Here is a 22,467-nt window from a genome sequence, read left to right on the forward strand (position 1 = left end):
GCGTCCTGACATTTACAATGCCTATTGCCTTGCTTGTGTGTAATGTTTTTTTAGTTTTAACTTGAAAACTGAAACCGTATTTAATATTGTCACTCAACTATTGCTTCTGCCTTCACTGGGAGCATGATGGACTGACGGGCTCCTCGGATTGACCAATCTGTATAACGGTGAATCATACGTCTCATGCTAATTAGCGGCCGGCCCAAGGGTTGTAGGCCCATGTCTGTAACTCCTTGAAGTCAAATAAAGGTTTCTTTAAAAAAAAAAAAAACCAAGCCTTCGATTACCTCAGAGGCTTTTAATCCATTTCACACTGCCTCCGGTGCTCCGACAATGCCGAAAACACTTTGTTTTCTTTATCTCAAATTTCTCGCCACTCGCGCCGTCCTGCCGTTCAGCAACGCCGCCTCAGCTCACTCCTATAACTCCAGGTACGTGCAGCCGCGGACACCAGGTGTGCAAGCTTGCCGATTTCAACTTTCACCGGAAAAAAACCCCAAAACAAAAGTTTGCCGCCCTTTTGCTGGTTCATGCGTTAATCTCCGATCCGGATTCACGCATTCAATCCTCCTGGCAATGAACAGCCTGCAGCTCCATCTTTTCTCGGGTTATCGCCGTGGATTTTGTTAGTTGGAGGAAAACAGAAGGGAGCTCATCAATCACACGTCTGACCTGCAGAGGCCATCTTGCCGCATCTATCAGTACTATTCATTCTATTGCTTTATACCCTTTTTAGAATTAGTGTGTTACACTACAGTTTTCACCCATTCTCATGGGTAATCTTCGTACAGGATCCTCACCTTATGAATACCCTACAGCACCAGGCTGAACCCAGAATCTTTTCCGCCAACAATTGTGCTCCAGAGCCACGAGGTAGTGCGACGAGACCTCAAATGCAACTTCTCCTGGTTCCTCAGCTTTTCGACAGCAGCTAGGTCAGATGTCCAAACATAAGACGTAAGCCTTGTTTCTGATGCAAGAAGATGTTTTTGTGGGATCCACACAACACATACATTAGGGGTCTAGATTCTGACCATGGTTCTGTGGTGTGCAATAAGGCCTGGCTATTGGAAGGGATAAATGATCTCTTAGTCTTAGGACAGACAGCTGACGTGGGGATATCTACCTCCAGCCAATCCCTGGCAATAGGTCTAGTTTAATCCTGTCCCAGAAACCCCAATTCAAATATCTTAAAGAAAAAAGGAACTGAAGTCAGTCAATCCGCAAACGTATATCCTACCCCACAGCATAATAGTAAAGAGCACTTATAAATAAGTGAAAAAGTATGTTTCATTGCCATTGCTTATGTCGTGGCAAATTCATCAGAGCGCAAGGTTCTTTTAATCGCCTTACTGGACAATGAGTTTTACGTTGCGGATTGGCAGGTGTGGGCTAAGGGCATTCATTCCAGCCTCCACCATACCACAAGGGGTTGTGTTCATCACAATTCCCCTTCTTGAAAAAAGCACTTGTGTTGCTTGTCGCTATACCGCACTCACGATGAATACGGGCGTTATCTCATTACCGCCTCGAAGGAGACAACGCCCATATTCATCGCAAGTGCAGTATAACGACAAGCAAATATCGAAGTGTTTAATATAATTTGCAAAAATATTGATGTTAAAAATATCAATTTTTTATTAATGTAATTTATTTAAGTATATATTTTATATGTGTGTGATGCATGTATTTTTTGTATAAGAATTGTTCGTATTCGTATTATATGTGTTAACAATTTAGTAGCTTTTACAAAATTTTGTTTGAATTTTGCGTTTTTAGTTCCGTAGCGGATTGTGGGTTTATAGGGTAATAGGGTGGGAAGTAATTGAATTATATAAAATCTGTTCATTATTCTTAGTAGTTATTACTTTTTTTATTTGGATTTTGCATTTTTAGTACCGTAGCGGGTTGTGGGTTTATAGGGGAATAGGGTGGGGAGTAATTTAATCATAGTAAATTTATAGAATAATTTTTATTTATTAATAATTGTTGAATTGAGATGTTATAGTGTTAAATGTGTGAATACTTTTTTTATTATTCATGTAATAATTAGTTGTTAATTTAATTAATTAGCAATAATTGTTAATTGTGTAATCATTTTTAGGTGTGTGTTGTGGTGTTTATAGGTGAAAATGGTGGGAAGGGTGAAAAGTATATTCGTTTTTAATTGATGAATTAATAGTTAATTAATTTTAATTAATTGGCAGGTAATTATGTTAATTGTGTAACAATTTTAGGTGTGTATTGTGGTTTATATTATTTTATTTGATGAATTAATAATTAGTTAAGTATTTTAAATTAATTATTTAATAATTAATTATGGTAATTGGGTAATTAATTTAGGTCGTGTTGTGGTGTTTACAGGTGTAAATGGTGGGAAGGGTGGGAAGTAATTTATTTTTAATTGAATTAGTTGTTAATGAAAGTTAATGAATTAGTAATTAATTATGGTAATTGGGTAATTCATTTTAGGTGTGTGTAGTGCACATTATAGTGTTGAAGAATGCGTATTCAATGAATGTTTATTAATTACTTTTATTAATAATACTTCTTAAAATCATTATTAATTATGGAAATAAATGTAAATAAAAATGTTGACCTTTTTTTGTTGGTGTGGTGTTATAGGGTAGGAAATAAAATAAATACATTTAAGTTTTTCCAATTTCTTTTGTTAATATTTGCTTCTTTTAAATAAATATTGTTTATACATTTTTTAATATTTTTTCTTAGATAATTGTACCTTTTTGTTATATGTCATTAATATATTGAATGTTAATGTTTAATATATTTAATCTGATATTTTTAAAATACTGTTTATTCTTAAGATTAGTTTTTTTAAATTGTTTAAATGTTATTATTAATTTTTGTTTCTCTGCTATTTATTTATTTTTAACATTTATATAGCGCAAACTTGATCCCGAGGGATATCGGAGCGCTTTACAATTTGCGGGAAAGGAAGGTAACAGTTCAGTACATGAGTCATATAGGAATATAAAACAGACCGTGACTCAAATAGGACTCACATAACAAGGCCAGTTACAAATACTAGGGGTCAGCAAACAATGGGCTAGTAAGTGATACATAGCGACATAGGAGGGGAGCAAATGATTCAACAAGGGATGAAGAAGAGAAAATAAAATAAAAAAATACATGATTAGTATCAAGCCCTGGGCTTAAAGCAGTAAGTCCAATGCATTAGAGCAGACAATCGCGCACTCTATTAAGGTAAGAACTTGTTCATGAGGAATCTTTTTACTTCCAGTTTGAAAGCAACCTTGGAGGAGATTCTAGAAATTTCTGTGAAAGAGAGTTCCAGATTTTCGGTGCAGAGCTGAAGAAAGCTCGTTGGCATGCTCTCTTTTTGCGAAAGATCTGAGGTTTCAGGAGGAGAGAGTTAGCACTCCTAGACGGTCTACCCCCTCCAGATAGTGCTAGCTTTTGCGCTAGATAGTTGGGGGTTTTGAAATAGATGGCTTTGTGAGATAGGCAGGCAATTTTTAGCTGTATTCTTGCTTCGTAGGGCAGTCAGTTTAGGGATTTTAAGACTGGGGAGATGTGTGCATTTTGGTATCCAGCACTATCTCTACTGTTGCCCTCACTCGAGTGGGAATAGTAATTTTTATCCCTCCGCTATCCAACATTTTTCCTACTGTTGCACTCATTGGAGTGGGAATAGTAATCTTCACCCTTCCGCTATCCAGCACTATCCCTACTCTTGCCCTCACTGGAGTGGGTATAGTCATTTTTACCCCTCTGCTATCCAACACTTTCCCTACGGTTGCACTCATTGGAGTGGGAATAGTAATTTTTACCCTTCCGCTATCCAACACTTTCCCTACTGTTGCACTCACTGGAGTGGGAATAGTAATTTTTACCCCTCCGCTATCCAATACTTTCCTTACTGTTACACTCACTGAAGTGGGAATAAAATGTTTTATCCCACCGCTATCCAATACTTTCCCTACTGTTGCACTCACTGGAGTGGGAAAAGTATTTTGTACACCCCTGCTATCCAACAATTTCTCTACTGTTGTTTTTATTGCATTGGAAAATGCATGTTTAAATTTTTTTTTTAATAGTTAAATGTTTGAACTAATTATAAAATAGTTATTTTCTTAATTTTAAATGATTGATATATGTATATACTTAATTTTTAAATAATGTAAAAGTTTACACATTAAATAAAGATAATAGTATATATGTATTAATTATTAGGTGTGTGTGTTTATATTTTTCTTAATTAAGTTTATTTGTTATATTTAGTTAAAATGTATATTACATTTAATTTATCTTGTTAAAAATAATAATATTTAATATATCCAATATATTTTATTTTATGTTATATATATTTTTAAGTCTATATTTTGTACATCTATATTTTTTACTTTGCTATTTTTGAGTCAATATTTTTGTACTTACCTGTTTAAGTATATGGAGTCTATAGTTTTTAATCAATATTTTTGTCATCCATATTTTGTCAGTGATCCCTCAGGACAAGCTTTCTGGCACACATCCTGATTTTTGCAGTTGAAGTTATTGCCCTGCTAAACAATGGGGCCAGAGACGTAGTACATCTAGAAGAAAAGTGCACAGAATTCGATTTTTTTTACTTCCTGGCCCCCAAGAAGAATGGGGCTTTGAAACCTATCCAGTAAATCTACCATTTAAACTTGTTTATTGAACAGGACAATTTGCCCCTGTGCCAAGTTTTCTTGGCCCTGAATGCGGGATCCTTTTGGGATTTCTAGACCTCCGGGGCGCCTATTTTCATCTTTTTAACCTCGCCACTCACAGATGTTGCCTGAGATTTACAGTGGAGTCTCTGAATATTGATTCACAGTTCTGCCTTTAAGACTCACAACTGCATCATACATTTTAACCAGAATACTACCAGTTGTGACTGTTTCATTACAAAGATTAGGATTCCATGTTTTTCCATAAAAGGATTACTGGCTGGCGAAGGCGGAGTATCTGGTGCTCGTCAAAGAACATCTTCAGCCCACTTTGATGCTCCTCCATGACTTGGGTTTTGCGGTCAACATCCCAAAGTCTCATCTCACTTGCATGCAGAGGCTGACCTTCATAGTAGCAGTGCTGGGCATGACCCACATGAAAGCTTTTACTTTTCCTCAGAGGACTGTGGAGATTATAAAGATTATTCTGATGTTTCAGACATGTATGACAGGCTTGCACCTCATACACCTGTTTTGGGTTGTGCATACAATTGGTGACAAACAGTAAATGGCAGAGGATCCAACCCTCAAAGCAGCCCTTTTGTTCTGACGTACATTTTTCAATCAATCCGTCTGGATCGCCACAGTTGAATTTGTGTATCCAATCTTTCGATTGTATATTCCTTCCGCTGTTCACTTATGCAGGATACCATAGTCACAGACGCTTCCTCCCTGGGCTAGGCCTCCCACCTGGGCAACATGGCAGTCCTCATTGGAGCAACACCTCCACATAAATCTGCTGGAGCTGCAAGTGGTTCTTCTTCCCATGAAGGCCTTAAACCCTTCCAAATCAGACAGAGCCATTCAAATTCTGTCAGACAACACCACTAGTGTCTATTATCTTAACAGACAGGGTGATGCGTGGTCATTGACCCTGTGCTGGGAGACAGTTTACCTTTGTAAGTGGGAGCAGTGATGGGGATTTTTCCAGTGGTAGCTTAACTTACATGCACTGTCAGCATAAGCCTTACATTTCTGAAAGCATAAAACATTATGTTCAAATGACTAGGTACAACACAAATTTCATCAACAAATTGTCAATACGTATTGCGCTAGCACCCATTGTGATGTTAAGAAAGGTCCAAAGGTTTGTAAACGGAAGAGTACCGGACTATGAAGATTGTGAAATTCATGCAATGTGGTGTTGGCGAGCATGTGAATTTGTGTGAGAACACTGTCAGAGAAAAGTAACGTGAACTGTGACTAGAACGACTTTAATTTCAAAGGTGAAACTAAACTCCTGTTCGAACATACAATGGTTTGTGAGCGGAAGAGTACCGGACTATTAAGATTGTGAAATTCGTGCAATGTGGTGTAGGCGGGCATGTGAATTTGTGTGGGAACGCTGTCAGAGAAAAGAAACGTGAATTGTGACTGATACGACTTAAATTTCAAAGGTGAAACTAAACTCCTGTATAAACGTGATTAATGCGAACTACGAAGGGCTCGCTTGTTAAAAATAATACCATAACTAAAAGCGGAGGATCAAACTGACCTTTCAAGATATAAGCATCAATTTCTATCAATCTGTCGTGGCAAACCATATGAGTTTGTCTGGAAAAAAGGGAATGATGCAAATTAGTGAACAGAGTATAACAACGATCTTGCGAAGCTGTACAAACCGTAACTACGGTTGTTAAAGGTCATACCGCAATCGGATGTCAGTCGAGTGGCGTGGTGGAATCGAGCGTTAAAACTTCGGAAGTGTTTACTTCCTTGTATATTCGCGGTATCGTGAGTCACTCGTCACGTGATTGTAAAAAGTGAAAAAAGACTGTACCGTCGTGAATGTGATAATGTCTGTCATGACAATGGTGTAATTTAGCGAAAACTATGTGTTCGAAGGTCGTCGTGTTAACCTATTCCATAACTTTAAGATTTGTAAGTAGTATCTTTCTAAAAATTGTGCTCAAAGAATCAAGATGACAATATGTCAATAAAGTTTCAAATGATGAAAAAAAGGAAATTTGAAAATGTATCTCCTGTGTGTGGATGTGTTAACATCTACCACCCCAGGATCAGTATCATGAATATATATAGGTCTGTGAAGGACTGTGGAGGAACTACAGAACGAAGAAGACGTCCCGTGTCCAATAAGAAAAATAAAGAAAAATAAAGAAAACGTTAACGATAAATACATTGTAGGTATAATCAGTGTGCTATGGTCAAATCTCGTAGTGGCAAAACGATGCTAATATGATGTGGTCAAAGCGTGATCGTTAAAACGTGAGAAGGTAACAATGAGTGGGAAAATACATGTATTTTAAAACTTGTAACATTTGTTGTCAATATAATCAATAACAGTGATGAATGTGTTCAATATGCAAAATGGTATACATAACATCATAGTCTCCTTACAAAAAACAGTGTAATTCAAACCGATCATTTAAACCCTTCGGTTGGAGCGTGTTGAGATGTGTCATCCAAAATATTTCTCTTCTCAAAAGGTGTTGAGAATTGTCTCTTCCAGGGAGGATGGGTACCTGTTCTAGTATACAAAATCGTAATTGACTGGGATTGTGATGATGCTCAGTAAAGTGTAAGGCAACTGTGGATTTGGTGTTCTTGAGTCTTATGTTGCTTTTGTGCTCTATGATCCTGGTTTTTAGTTTTCTTTGCGTTTTCCCCACGTAAGGTAAACCACATGGGCATTTCAATAAGTATATCACGTTGCTGCTGTCGCATGTGCCTGATACTCGTAGTTTGATTTTTGTTCCTTGTGAGGGATGCAATATTTCACTGCCCTGAATTATGGCGTTACAATTACTACAATTGTAGCACGGAATAGTTCCTCGATGCTTAACTGTGGTAACTTCCTCTTTGGGTCTGAGCAATTCTTTGAGATTACGAGTGCGTTTATACGCAAATCTAGGGGTGTTGTTGAATATTCCTCTGAAATCTTCCTCTTGCGTAAGTAGTGGCCAGTGTTTCAAAATGATCTTCTTGATATTGAAACTTCTGGTAGAGAATTTGGAGACGAATACTGATCTTTGTGAATCATTTTTGAGTTGAGTTGTCAGTAACTGTTTGCGTTCAAGTTTCCGGACTCTTTCCTGTGCTTGGTTTAAGATGGTTTCGGGATATCCTCATGTTTGGAAGGTACATTGACGACATTTTTGTACTGTGGAACGGCACAGAAACCCTTTTGTTAACAGCCATTGAAGAATTGAATCAGGTCGACGACAGAATTGGCTTTACACATCACATCAAAAAAAGGGAAATACCATTCTTAGATGTCTTAGTCATTAACGATGAAGGTAACCTTGAAACTAAAGTATTCACCAAACCGACTGACAAAAACAACTTTTTACATTTTTCAAGTTTTCATCAGCCTTCACTAAAACAACATTTACCATTTTCACAACTTCTACGCCTCAAAAGAATCTCTTCCAATTCAGATTATTACAATCAATCTAAAAACTCCACCATTCAGAAATTCAGACAAAGAGGATATCCCGAAACCATCTTAAACCAAGCACAGGAAAGAGTCCGGAAACTTGAACGCAAACAGTTACTGACAACTCAACTCAAAAATGATTCACAAAGATCAGTATTCGTCTCCAAATTCTCTACCAGAAGTTTCAATATCAAGAAGATCATTTTGAAACACTGGCCACTACTTACGCAAGAGGAAGATTTCAGAGGAATATTCAACAACACCCCTAGATTTGCGTATAAACGCACTCGTAATCTCAAAGAATTGCTCAGACCCAAAGAGGAAGTTACCACAGTTAAGCATCGAGGAACTATTCCGTGCTACAATTGTAGTAATTGTAACGCCATAATTCAGGGCAGTGAAATATTGCATCCCTCACAAGGAACAAAAATCAAACTACGAGTATCAGGCACATGCGACAGCAGCAACGTGATATACTTATTGAAATGCCCATGTGGTTTACCTTACGTGGGGAAAACGCAAAGAAAACTAAAAACCAGGATCATAGAGCACAAAAGCAACATAAGACTCAAGAACACCAAATCCACAGTTGCCTTACACTTTACTGAGCATCATCACAATCCCAGTCAATTACGATTTTGTATACTAGAACAGGTACCCATCCTCCCTGGAAGAGACAATTCTCAACACCTTTTGAGAAGAGAAATATTTTGGATGACACATCTCAACACGCTCCAACCGAAGGGTTTAAATGATCGGTTTGAATTACACTGTTTTTTGTAAGGAGACTATGATGTTATGTATACCATTTTGCATATTGAACACATTCATCACTGTTATTGATTATATTGACAACAAATGTTACAAGTTTTAAAATACATGTATTTTCCCACTCATTGTTACCTTCTCACGTTTTAACGATCACGCTTTGACCACATCATATTAGCATCGTTTTGCCACTACGAGATTTGACCATAGCACACTGATTATACCTACAATGTATTTATCGTTAACATTTTCTTTATTTTTCTTTATTTTTCTTATTGGACACGGGACGTCTTCTTCTTTCTGTAGTTCCTCCACAGTCCTTCACAGACCTATATATATTCATGATACTGATCCTGGGGTGGTAGATGTTAACACATCCACACACAGGAGATACATTTTCAAATTTCCTTTTTTTCATCATTTGAAACTTTATTGACATATTGTCATCTTGATTCTTTGAGCACAATTTTTAGAAAGATACTACTTACAAATCTTAAAGTTATGGAATAGGTTAACATGACGACCTTCGAACACATAGTTTTCGCTAAATTACACCATTGTCATGACAGACATTATCACATTCACGACGGTACAGTCTTTTTTCACTTTTTACAATCACGTGACGAGTGACTCACGATACCGCGAATATACAAGGAAGTAAACACTTCCGAAGTTTTAACGCTCGATTCCACCACGCCACTCGACTGACATCCGATTGCGGTATGACCTTTAACAACCGTAGTTACGGTTTGTACAGCTTCGCAAGATCGTTGTTATACTCTGTTCACTAATTTGCATCGTTCCCTTTTTTCCAGACAAACTCATATGGTTTGCCACGACAGATTGATAGAAATTGATGCTTATATCTTGAAAGGTCAGTTTGATCCTCCGCTTTTAGTTATGGTATTATTTTTAACAAGCGAGCCCTTCGTAGTTCGCATTAATCACGTTTATACAGGAGTTTAGTTTCACCTTTGAAATTTAAGTCGTATCAGTCACAATTCACGTTTCTTTTCTCTGACAGCGTTCCCACACAAATTCACATGCCCGCCTACACCACATTGCACGAATTTCACAATCTTAATAGTCCGGTACTCTTCCGCTCACAAACCATTGTATGTTCGAACAGGAGTTTAGTTTCACCTTTGAAATTAAAGTCGTTCTAGTCACAGTTCACGTTACTTTTCTCTGACAGTGTTCTCACACAAATTCACATGCTCGCCAACACCACATTGCATGAATTTCACAATCTTCATAGTCCGGTACTCTTCCGTTTACAAACCTTTGGACTTTTCTTAACATCACAATGGGTGCTAGCGCAATACGTATTGACAATTAGTTGATGAAATTTGTGTTGTACCTAGTCATTTGAACATAATGTTTTATGCTTTCAGAAATGTAAGGCCCCTGAAGAAGGGTTCGCCCGAAATGCATAGGGCTGAAATATTTTGAACTTTGAACTTGATCATGAATTTGTTGACAACCTACATGGATTATACTATGCTTGAAATAGTATGAATGTTAAAGAAGTTGTTCACAATTCGAATTAAAAAACAAATTGTCAAAGAAAGCATTATCAACTGGATTACCATTATTTGAATTTTGACAATAACGGAGTGCTGAGTAAAGGACGTTACCCCTACGGGAGACAACGCATTTACAATTACCAGAATTGAGAGCGTCATCATTTTTGTTCCATACACTTACCCTCTGGATGGTTTCATGTGGGATGCCTTCAGGTTTATTTCTGCTTCTGTTGAAGCTCTTGTGGAAGGTGCAGGGCTAACATGCGTAGCTAATCCTGATCAGTCAAGATTGGCCAAGGAGGATCTGATACATCGTTCTGTTGGCACTCAGCCTCTCCTTGCTGCCTTTCAAAAGGTGGACCTGCTCTTGCGGCAGGATGGGTCAGGTCCTCCACCCCAGTTCCAAACACTGCTGCTGCACATATGGAGACTGAGCGGCACAAGCTACCGTTCATCTGAAGTGGATTATGGATATCATCTTGGCTGCCAAGAAACATGCTGTAAAATACATTACATAGTTCACTCACACCCTTTTGTTCAAGTAGTGGAAGTCGCAGGGTCTGAATCCTTTTCTTGCATTTCTGATGTTCTGTGATTCACACTTTCTGGTAGCCATAGTAAATGGTTATTTGGATGTCCCATTCTCCTTCCTTTGTTTCCCTGAACAGTTCGCTTTGCTGAGATCGCCACTAGTGGGGCATTTTCTGAAAGGTTTGAATCTTGTGTTGATTTTTTTAGATGGGTCCCCTATTTAAGTCAATGCATAGTTGTCCAACTCAAATTTTCATTAAAAAAACTTCTCTTGGTGGCAATAACATCAGCCCGAAGGGCTCAGTCGTTCAGTTCACACATCATTCATGGGATTCTAACTTGTCAAGTTGGACCCCTGTATCTAGTAATCCTTTTTACCGGAGGTGGTGTCTTATTTTCATGTAGGTCAGTCTATCACTCTTCCATTTTTCTTCCTTCTTCCACTGATGAGAAGGAGTGACTACTTAGATTGGACCCCAGGAATGTGGTAACCTACTATATCATCCTTGCACAACACAACAGGAGGATGATCAGCTATTTGTGGGCTTTGCTGGTGCCAAGAAGGGTGTGTGGTGACAAACACACCATTTCTCATTGGGTTATCCTCTCTATCAATATGTGCTGTACCTAGACAAGGAATAACCTCCTTTGGACATTTATACCCACTCCATAAGGATCAAGGTTGCTTCCAGAGGTGTTCTGGCAGTTGACATCTTGCAGGCAGCCATACGGTCATCCTCACATACTTTTGCTAAACATTAGTGTTTCACAGCACAAACAAGCTATGATTGGCACTTTACCAGAGATTTGTTCTTGAATTCCCTGGTTAAGCAGCCCTACTCAATCCGACATCCTGTACGTTATTGCTTTGAGCTCATTCCTAAAGTGAGGAATCTGCATGAAGATGTATCCATCAGAAGGAAAAGTTATTTGCCTTATGTAACAATATTTCAGTGACTACTTAATTCTCCCAACAAATTTCTCAGTTCTCTCAACCCCAATTAGTGCTGTAGTTAAAAAGATCTCAAGGTATGAAAACATATACTGTCATTGTCACTGTCACTGATGCCTACTCGGTTCTTCTATGCTTACTCGATAGGGCACAGAAAAAGTTTCAGGAACTGACACCAGCACATAATTTGGCATCTTATATCTACCAAGGTCATTACATCCAGCGCGGGTGAAACCGAAGCATGTGTTTATGGATCCAGTCTGGCACATGAAGGATGTTCATAAAGTTAGAAATCTGGATAAATATTATGCAACCACCAGAAGTATTGTTACTGAAGATCTTTTGGTGTCCTATAAGCATTTATATATCTGATGGTATTGGATACCGTTTAGAACACTACCCAAGATATGTCTGGTAATTTACTATCTTACTCATTCATTGTATTATATTATTTAAATGACTTCCCCATGATTTTACTATCTTTGATTATGAAGATTGCTTTTTTGTACTGTTTACTGCATTTCTACAACGTATCCCAGCATCCAACAGAATCAATAAGACAAAACATTTCACGTGTGTACCACGTAGCACAATTATTCCTTGTTATTGGCTTTCATGATGGTGCAAAATAGACCTAATATCAAGAAATACCACACTTTCTCCCAACAGTACATTTTAGATTAACATTATCATATGAATCGAACACATTATTAGTATCCTATTTAGTCAGCTATCACAAGTTCCCAACAGCTGTTACCATGAGAGCATGCTTATTATTTAGCGATGTAAAGATACACTTACAGTTCATTGTGCCCTAGACTCATTACTCAAACTGCCTTAGCCAATGTTGTGCACAGCAGGGACTTATGCTATATAGTTGATAACACGTTAGTCTCTCAATAGTACATTCCTTTAACCACACCTGCATACATCGTTGAACAATTCAGAATAAGATAGCTTAAACATACCACACACTTACAAGCATGACTATTGACCAAGACTGTATAGTTAGGACTTGGTTTCCATAGGATATGGACTTTTTGGTGTCCTAATAACCTTGGCTCCGTTTGACAAATCTTAACAAAGTGTCCCAGAACACTGGTTCATCCACCTCCATTCCTTCCTGAAAAGTCTCATGGTTATCCGTCAAGAGGGGGCAGAGAAGAAGGAGGCAATTTAGGTCTGAAAATACATTTTCCAAATGCAATTTCCGTGGGGAAATTTGAACAACGCTACAGCTAAAACAGCTGAATGGAATTACACCACAGTCGTCAGAAAACTAGATCCCTACCCAGAATTATGTTTCTGATAGATACATCTGCCAGTGGATTCCTCACCTTGTGAATATCCCCTGCGCCAGCAACATTCGGAAACTTTTGTAGCACTCCACGCCGATGGGGTCGAAGACGACGTCACAGAGACACGGCTCCGCTTGCGACTCCACTGACGTCACCGGCTCCATAAGAAGACCTCGTCAGTGTGATGACGTCAGTTCCCTTTTTTCCGCACCGTCGACGCCAACGGATTTCGGGAATTGCTGTTGGTAGCTTTACTGTTACTTTGTTTTTCTTCTGGGTTTCCCTTTTTCTCTTCAAAGAAGATGTCGACGAAGAAGTCGGGTTTCAAGCCCTGTCGGGAATGTGGCAAACACATGTCGATCACAGATCCACATGACGACTGTGTTTGGTGTCTCTCATCCGACCACGATGTGGATGGTTGCTCTTGCTGTCGCAAGATGAGCTCCAAAGCTCTAAAAGAAAGGGAGGCGAAGCTCGTCATCGCTAAGATGAAAAAGGAAAAGAGAGGAAGAAGGAAGTCAAGATCGAGGTCACGGTCGAGGTCGGCGTCGAAGTCTACTTCGGGGCATGCTTCGCAAACCAAGAAGCATAAGAAGAAGACGAGGCATTCTTCTCATCATCACTCTGATAAGAGTTCGCCTCTGAAGTCCAAGTCGCCGGCTCGACGCCGAAAGGAATCCGTGTCTCCTTCACCAGTCCCGGATTCTCCTGGTCCTTCTTCTCCAGTGATTTCGCCGGCTCCGGCTACATCTTCGGTTCCGTTGCCATCCCCATCACCGGTTCCATCTCCGGCTCCGTCTCCGGTTGAAGATCTTCAAGTCCCGGGTGAACCTGCGACGGCGCTTGTTCCACCGTCGGCGCCGGTTGGCCCGAGTCCGGTGATGCCTGACCAGTACCCTGCATTCCCTGGGCCAGGTCAGGACCCCTCGCATTATCTGAATGCGATGTATGGGGTGTTTGCGAGAGCCATGTACACCACTGGTGCACCTGCGGGTCCGATGGGTCCAATGGCGTTTAATTCGGGGGTGCCCCAGGTCTATCCGCAGGCCCCTTTCATGCCGTTTTTTCCAGCGACCCCGTCTTGGCATCTACCGGCGCCGAGGACGTCGACGCCGCTTCCATCTTCACCGGCGCCGGCTCGACCTCGTTCGACACCGGCTGCTCCTGCGGATCCACTTTCGACGCTGGCGCCGTCGGATTCGAACACGGCACCGCCGACGCCGCTTGTGTGGATTCGATCCAGAAGGGAAGCACAGAGAGTGGTGGATGAAAGGAGGTACCTTTTGGAGGAAGCTGAAGAGGGAGAGCTAGTCGAGTCTGATGAGGTGTATGAGGAGCTTAAGGAGGCTAGTGGACTGGATTTGTCTCCTGAGTGGGAAATCACTCCACCTTCAGATGAACCCTCAAAAGATGTGGCTTCGTATCGTGCGGTCATCAGGAAGTCTGCAGAGCTGCTAGATCTTCAGTTGCCAACTACGGAGCTCAGATCAAATATTCTGACTGAGGTGCTGCATTCGCCCACTACAGTTTCGGAGCCTTTGTTGCCCTTTAATGAGGCCATTATTGACCCTGTATTGGAGGTATGGCGTAAGCCTTTTTCTGCTCCCGCAGTCTCTAAGACGGTCGCAAGAAGGTATAGGGCGGCTCCAGGGGATCCTGAGTTTTTAACGTCGCACCCATCGCCTGAGAGCCTGGTGGTTCAGGCGGCTTGCTCGGGTAAATCCAAAGGTGCTTTCCCTCAGGTTCCAGGGGACAGAGAAGCTAAAAAGGTAGACCAGTCGGCCAAGAAGGTCTTTTCATCGGCCAGCATGGCCCTTAAGTCGACAAATGCAACTTGCCTGTTGGGACGCTATATCCATGCGCTCATGGTCTCGGGAAGAAATTGGCACCAAAGCTTTCTGAGGAGGATAGAGTCGGCTTCAATGAAGTTTTGTCTGATGCCCAGGCGGCAGCACGCCAAGTGATACAAAGTGGGCTGGACACGGCAGACTCAGTAGTGAGAGTCATGGGGTCTTCTGTTGCCACCAGGAGGAGTGCGTGGCTGAAGACTTCTGAGTTCTCCCCGGATGTACAGTCGACTTTGTTGGACCTGCCATTTGATGGGTCTGGTTTGTTTGGTAAGAAGGCTGAGGCTGCTCTTGAACGCTTTAAGGAGAGCAAGGCTACCGCTAGGTCTTTGGGCCTTCAATCCCAGTCAAGGGGGTCTTTCAAAAGATACAGAGGTTTCGGAAGGGCATCCTTTCGTTCTTACAGACAGACCCAGCAGCAGCAGCAGCAGCAACAGCAGCAAAGCTCTGTGTCCAAAGGTTACAGAGGTAGAATCAGGGGTCGCTCATGTGGCCGTCAACTCTCCTCCTCCTCTTCCTCCTCCTGATCCCCTCCCACCACCGCAAAGCAGCCCTAGATCCGCCATTCTGGGTCAGGCTGGTCCTGTGGGGGGCCGGCTTACCCATTTTCTAAAAGATTGGGAATCTGTAACTACAGATCTCTGGGTTCTGGATCTTGTAGAAAATGGGTACGCCCTTCCCTTTCGGGAATTCCCTCCAAATTACCCTCCTTGTCAAGGGGCTTGCTCGGAGGACCACCGTCTTCTCCTGCAGGAGGAAGTCCTGAAGTTGTTTCAAAAAGGTGCGATAGAGGTGGTTCCAGAGCAGGAGAGGGGTCAGGGATGCTACTCCCGGTATTTCCTGATTCCGAAAAAGGACGGCAGATTGCATCCGATATTGGACCTCAGAATCTTGAATCTTTTTCTAAAGCAAGAGAAGTTCAAGATGCTCACGCTTGCTCAGGTTCTTCAAGCGCTGAATCAGGAGGACTGGATGGTGTCGATCGATTTGCAGGATGCTTATTTCCACATTCCCATCCTGAAGTCGCACAGGAAGTATCTCCGGTTTACGGTAGGGTCGCAACATTATCAGTTTGCGGTCCTTCCGTTTGGTCTTACTACTGCACCCCGAGTCTTCACGAAGGTGATGGCAGTGATGGCAGCCCATCTCAGAAGGTCGGGGTTCTCGGTTTTCCCCTATCTGGACGACTGGCTGATCAAAGCGGGGTCGCCAGAGAAGGTGCTACATCATCTGCAGGATACAACTCAGCTGTTGTTCAAATTGGGTTTCTCGATAAACGTGCCCAAATCTCACCTGGTGCCCTCTCAGCGCAACCTGTTCATAGGTGCGGTACTGGACACTACTGTGTGCCGAGCATTCCCTCCTCCTCAAAGGATTCTCGAAATACAGGAAATGATTCCTTTGTTTTACAATGGAGCGGTCGTTCCAGTTCTGAAAGTCCTTCGCCTGCTCGGCCTGTTTACTTCCTGCATTCTGTTGATCAACCATGCACACTGGCACATGAGGGCGCTCCAGTGGTGCCTCCGCAGGCAGTGGTATCAGCACAAGGGAGATCTCAGGGAGTCTGTGAGGATCTCCAGAGAAGCTGCAGCGGATCTGTCTTGGTGGAGCGTGGAGGGCAATCTGTCTCAAGGAAAGCCCTTTCATCTACCTCCATCAGTGGCTACAGTGATTACGGATGCATCCACTTTAGGGTGGGGTGCTCATCTGGGGGATCTGGAGATCAAGGGTCTTTGGTCTCCAGAGGAAAGGTTGCTTCACATCAACCTTCTGGAATTGCGGGCGATTCGTTTGCACTCAAGGCCTTTCTCCCTTCCCTTCGCGGTCAGTCTGTTCAAGTCCTGACGGACAACACTACCGCGATGTGGTATGTCAACAAACATGGAGGAGTGGGGTCTCTTTGTCTCTGCAGAGAGGCTCTGCTTCTATGGTCCTGGGCTCAGGACCATCAGATTTGTCTGATGGCAAATCATCTGCCCGGGGTTCAAAACGTACTTGCGGACAGTCTCAGTCGGCAGTTCTCCGCCGACCACGAGTGGAGGCTTCATCCGGAGGTGGTTCGTCACGTCTTTCGAATGTGGGGAACTCCTCGGGTGGACCTGTTCACCACTCACGTGAATGCTCACTACCCGTCATTCTGCAGTCTCCAGTATCCGATGCAGGGAGCGTTAGGGGACGCATTTCAGTTGAGTTGGGGCTCACGACTCCTTTACGCGTTTCCTCCCATACCCTTGATTCCTCGGGTTCTGAGGAAGATTCGCCAAGATAAGATAGAGGTGGTTCCAGAGCAGGAGAGGGGTCTATGGTCCTGGGCTCAGGACCATCAGATTTGTCTGATGGCAAATCATCTGGCCGGGGTTCTAAACGTACGTGCGGACAATCTCAGTCGGCAGTTCTCCGCCGACCACGAGTGGAGGCTTCATCCGGAGGTGGTTCGTCACGTCTTTCGAATGTGGGGAACTCCTCGGGTGGACCTGTTCGCCACTCACGTGAATGCTCACTACCCGTCATTCTGCAGTCTCCAGTATCCGATGCAGGGAGTGTTGGGGGACGCATTTCAGTTGAGTTGGGGCTCACGACTCCTTTACGCGTTTCCTCCCATACCCTTGATTCCTCGGGTTCTGAGGAAGATTTGCCAAGACCGGGCCCAAGTCATATTGGTCGCCCCGGATTGGCCAAGAAGGGTGTGGTATTCAGATCTTCTCCACCTCTCCTCGTGCCCTCCGCTCCGTCTCCCTCTGAGGCACAGACCTCCTCTCGCAGTCGGAGGGGCAGGTTCTACACCCCCACCTCCAGAGCTTACACCTTCATGCCTGGAGATTGAACGGGGCAACCTGAATTATTTTTCTCTCCCACCTGATGTGGTAGATGTAATTTTGTCTGCCAGACGTCATTCCACCAAATCTATCTATTCCTATAGGTGGTCTAAATTTGTTCTCTGGTGTGAAGAGAAGTCAATTGATCCTTTGAAGGCTCGTCCATCTAACATTCTACAGTTTGCCCATTCTCTTGCTCAGCAAGGCTTTGCTGTGGCTACTGTAAAAGGATGCTTATTGGCTTTGTCGGCTTTCCTTTGCTTGCCGGATCAGCCGTCATTATTCAAATAGCCTATTGTTCTTCGTTTTCTTAAGGGCCTCACAAACAGGTTTCCTCCTACTCCCTTTATTGTGCCTCAATGGGACTTAAACCTTGTCTTGACTTATCTTATGGGTTCTCCCTTCGAGCCCTTACACAAGTGTCCCTTGAGACTGTTGTCTTTTAAGACAGTTTTTCTCATTGCAATCACCTCGGCAAGGAGGGTAAGTGAGCTTCAAGCTCTGAGTTCAAAACCCCCGTTTTTGACCATTCATGCTGAAAGAATGGTACTCAGTACCAGGGCTGCATTTCTGCCTAAGGTGGTAACTCCCTTCCATCTGGGGTAGTCCATTACCCTTCCTTCCTTCTATCCTCCCCCTCACCCTTCCAAGGAGGAGGAGAGACTTCACCACATGGACCCTAAGAGGGCGGTGAGCTTCTACCTGGACAGGACTAAGGACTTCAGAGTTGATGACCAGCTCTTCGTGGGTTTTGTTGGCTGCAGGAAAGGTCGAGCGGTGCACAAGCGCACCCTTTCCAGATGGATTGTCTTGTGCATCAAGATATGCTACTCCCTGGCTGGTAAGGAACCTCCAGAGGGTTTAAGGGCTCATTCCACTAGAGCAAAGTCTTCCACTTCTGCTTTGTCTAGGGGCGTTCCTGTGAAGGACATTTGTAGGGCGGCAACTTGGGCCTCCCTTCACACCTTTGCAAAACATTATTGCTTGGACATCGAGGTGAGGAGGGACGGACACTTTGCTCGTTCCGTCCTTCAGGACTTTCTGGTATAGAAGGGTGGACACCCTCCTCCGGGAGTGGGGACTGGTGTGGGAATCTATTCACAAGGTGAGGAATCCACTGGCAGATGTATCCATCAGAAGAACAAGTTACTTACCTTCGGTAACGCTTTTTCTGGTGGATACAGTATCTGCCTGTGGATTCCTCACTGACCCACCCGCCTCCCCGTTGTCCACCCTTGTATACCTTTAGTATATGATGGTGTTTCAAGTTATATTTATTTCTGTCAAGGGCATTGTGTTGTTTCTTTTGCCTTTCTACTTATTCTCCACACTGTGTGTGTTGCTTTATATATTATGTACTGTGTATACTGTGTATATATTGCTGTCAGTCCGTCCGTGTGCCTCGAAGGCACGGAAAAAAGGGCGGAACTGACGTCATCACGCCGACGAGGTCTTCTTATGGAGCCGGTGACGTCAGCGGAGTCGCGAGCGGAGCCGTGTCTCTGTGACGTCGTCTTCGACCCCATCGGCGTGGACTGCTACAAAAGTTTCCGAATGTTGCTGGCGCAGGGGATATTTACAAGGTGAGGAATCCACAGGCAGATACTGTATCCACCAGAAAAAGCGTTACCGAAGGTAAGTAACTTGTTCTTTTGGGATTTGGTGTAAATTCGTTCAGCAGTTTCCCAGGGACACTGAAGTGAAGGGGGAGGGTTGCTGCTGTGTATTTAAACCCCACCCCCTGCATTCCGCTTCTCCTCGTCACTGGGGGAGCAGGATGCACACTGCAGCACTCTGCCCACATGGAGCGTGCAGGCGGGGAGCCAGCGCAGGTGTGGGCTTATCCACGCTGCAAATACTGAAAAAACAGAAACGGTGTGCGTGTTCTGGTTCGGACTGGGGCACCCACAATATATAAAATAACAAAATAAAATAGTTGCAGCCTTGCCCCTTCAGTACTATCATTTCATTTATCATTATCATTTATCATTCTCTACTCCCTCCCAGGAGCGACCCATTAGCTGCTACATGGGCTTTGTATGAAATATTAGAGTTATTGTGGTGCCCCAAGGAGAGGCAGGGGCACCACCAACACTTAATGTATGTGTTGTGGGGGGCTGCAGGGAGCACAGAACCCCCCAGAAATGTGTAAAATAGTCAGTGTAAGATTCCTTGAATGCATGACCCCAGGAGAGCTTATAACATTTTCAAAGCACTCCAAGCTGGGGCTGTATGCTCTTCAGCTGGAGAGTGGGCACCCCTTATGGATGGTGCTATGGCTGCATTTTGTTTGTAAACAAATTCTCAAACACACGTTTATGGTTGTTTTGAGTAAAATTTTTATTATATTTATATACACAGTACATTTTATTTAAGCGTTTATTACCTCAACAAAGGTTCTTAATATGCAGAACTCGAGCTACAAGATAGTTTTCTTTCTGATCTTTTTCCCTGTGCCACCTGTATAGCTTTACAGTAACAGTGATTAGAATTACAGGCACACATTTTTTTCCAGATACGTTAAGTCGTCCACCCCAACAGTATCACAGACCCAGGCTTATCATTGTGACTGATTATCATCCTCCAAACTTGGGAAAACGGCTTTCAATCTTCTTTATTAACGCGCAAGTATCTAGCCCTGTGTTGTTTAACATGTATCACAACACTGTTTCATCCTTCACTTCTTTGACACTGGTACTCTCATTCACAGATAAGACTCATTACTTTGCCAGTGTATAAGTCCTCAACTAGTTCTGACTCCTAATAAAAGGGGGACATTGACCACAACTTGACACTGTCAATTATAGATGAGCCATTTTGTCACTAAATCGCCTATTGAGAGTGAAGCATTCCAATAATAAACTTAGGACCAGTTGTAGGACCCTTTTTTGCGGCTGCAAACGGGAGAACCTCCCGTTTGCTGCCGCAAAATAGGGTAATAGCATGTACGAATGCTATTTTGTGACTCACTGACTCGCAAAATAGCATTTGCGACTCTCGCTATTAGGAAAGGGCGTCCCTTCCTAATAGCAAGTCAACATGCTTTGTACTAGTGTTTTGCAGCCTCAAAACTACTGTAAATAGGTGGTAAACCACTCGCAAAGGGGACGGGGTCCCCAGAGGACCCCTTCCCCTTTGTGACTATGTTGGAAAATATTTTTTAAGAGCAGGCAGTGGTCCCAGAGACCACTGCCTGCCCTTAAAAAACATGAAACTGAAAAGTTTCATTTTTCTTTTTTAAATACATCCCATTTTCCTTCAAGGAAAACGGGCTGCATTTAAAAAAATATAATAATAAAGCTGCTTTATTTCAAAGGGGTCTCAGACATGGTGGTCTGCTGAGCCCAGCAGGACACCATCCCTGGGAGGGCTTTCATTCCCAATGGGCTTAATATTAATGAGCCTCGCAATTTGCGACCCCATTTGGAATCGCGAAACAGTGTAATAACACTGTTGTACATTTCATTTAGCGCCTCGCAATTTGCGACTCGCAATGAGTCACAAATTGCGAGGCGCTAAATGAAAGGGTCGTACATCTGGCCCTTAATGATTTAAAGACAACGGCTGTATGCAGCAAGATTAGAGGTTCTGCATCTCGCTAAGTTTATTGACAGTGACACATGTTAGAATAATTCCTGCTGCATGCTGGTGATGCCGAAACACTTCATATCAATGTATATGTCAATTTATCCACAAAGAGGGTGAAGAGACCAACATGTTGCAGAGTACCTACCAAAAGCTTATTCCAGACAAGGTTTTCTGAATTTTAGACTCTTTTGTACCAGAACATCTTTTCTCAAAACTGCGTTGTATCACTTAGAACATCAACTTCTGCCTACTTGTCTAAGTAATGAGGAAAAGCGTAGCCTAGCCTAGTAGGCTTACATTAAAAAGTTTAAAAAGCTTCATGTACAACATTTTGGTTTATTTGTGTTGCTGACTTTTCTCATCTTGTCATTCTTATCCTCACTTTTGCTCTTTCCTTTTCATACTCTGTCACTTTCTCTTTCCTAACTTTTTATTTCCTCGTCTTTCCGTCCTATTTCTTGTTCATTCACCCTTAATTGTTCATCACACTTTGCTCAATTCCTCTTCCTGTTCCTTAACTCAGTTCCCTTGTCCCTCATTTCAATTTCCTCTTTCTTTGCTTTTTATTCCTCTTCTTCACCTAATGCTGCTCTTTCTTTCTTCTTCTACCTCCAACATTCCTTGTTTCCTGTTGTTAAATTTCTCTCTCTCCCTCCTTTCCGCTTATTTTGTGGTTTTGACTGCTGCCATTTGTGTTCAGGTATCTGGACAAGAAAACTGTTCCCACCAGCCATATCAGCAAAAGCTTCCCTGTCCGCTCTGGCCCAGTTTACTTGGGATTACTGAGAGCTGTCAGTATGTATCACAGTTCAAGGCTACTGAAACAGGTAAGCGCCATCAGGCAGAATTTGTGATATTTTCGTGGCGGATATTGATGGAGTCATACTTTGTTTTAAACTTTCGAAGCTCATTTACCAATCCCATATCACATCACTTTGCCAGAGGAGCTACCTTACCCTTATTACCAGGGTGTTTTGTCTTGGGCATGAAAAAGAGGGATTAACTGCATAA

The 22,467-nt window shown here is 42.5% G+C and overlaps 1 protein-coding gene across 1 annotated transcript in view; it reads left to right on the forward strand.

Moving 5' to 3' along the window:
• The window catches only part of ANGEL1 (angel homolog 1), a 332,990-nt gene that overhangs the window by 159,160 nt on the left and 151,363 nt on the right, over positions 1-22,467 (forward strand). Inside the window, exon 6 of the mRNA XM_085626689.1 lies at positions 22,157-22,283. Within this exon, the coding sequence (XP_085482815.1) occupies positions 22,157-22,283 (127 nt within the window). The remainder of the gene's footprint in view (positions 1-22,156; positions 22,284-22,467) is intronic.

The sequence above is a fragment of the Triturus cristatus genome, chromosome 9 (genome assembly GCF_964204655.1).
Source record: "Triturus cristatus chromosome 9, aTriCri1.1, whole genome shotgun sequence".
NCBI lineage: Eukaryota > Metazoa > Chordata > Amphibia > Caudata > Salamandridae > Triturus > Triturus cristatus.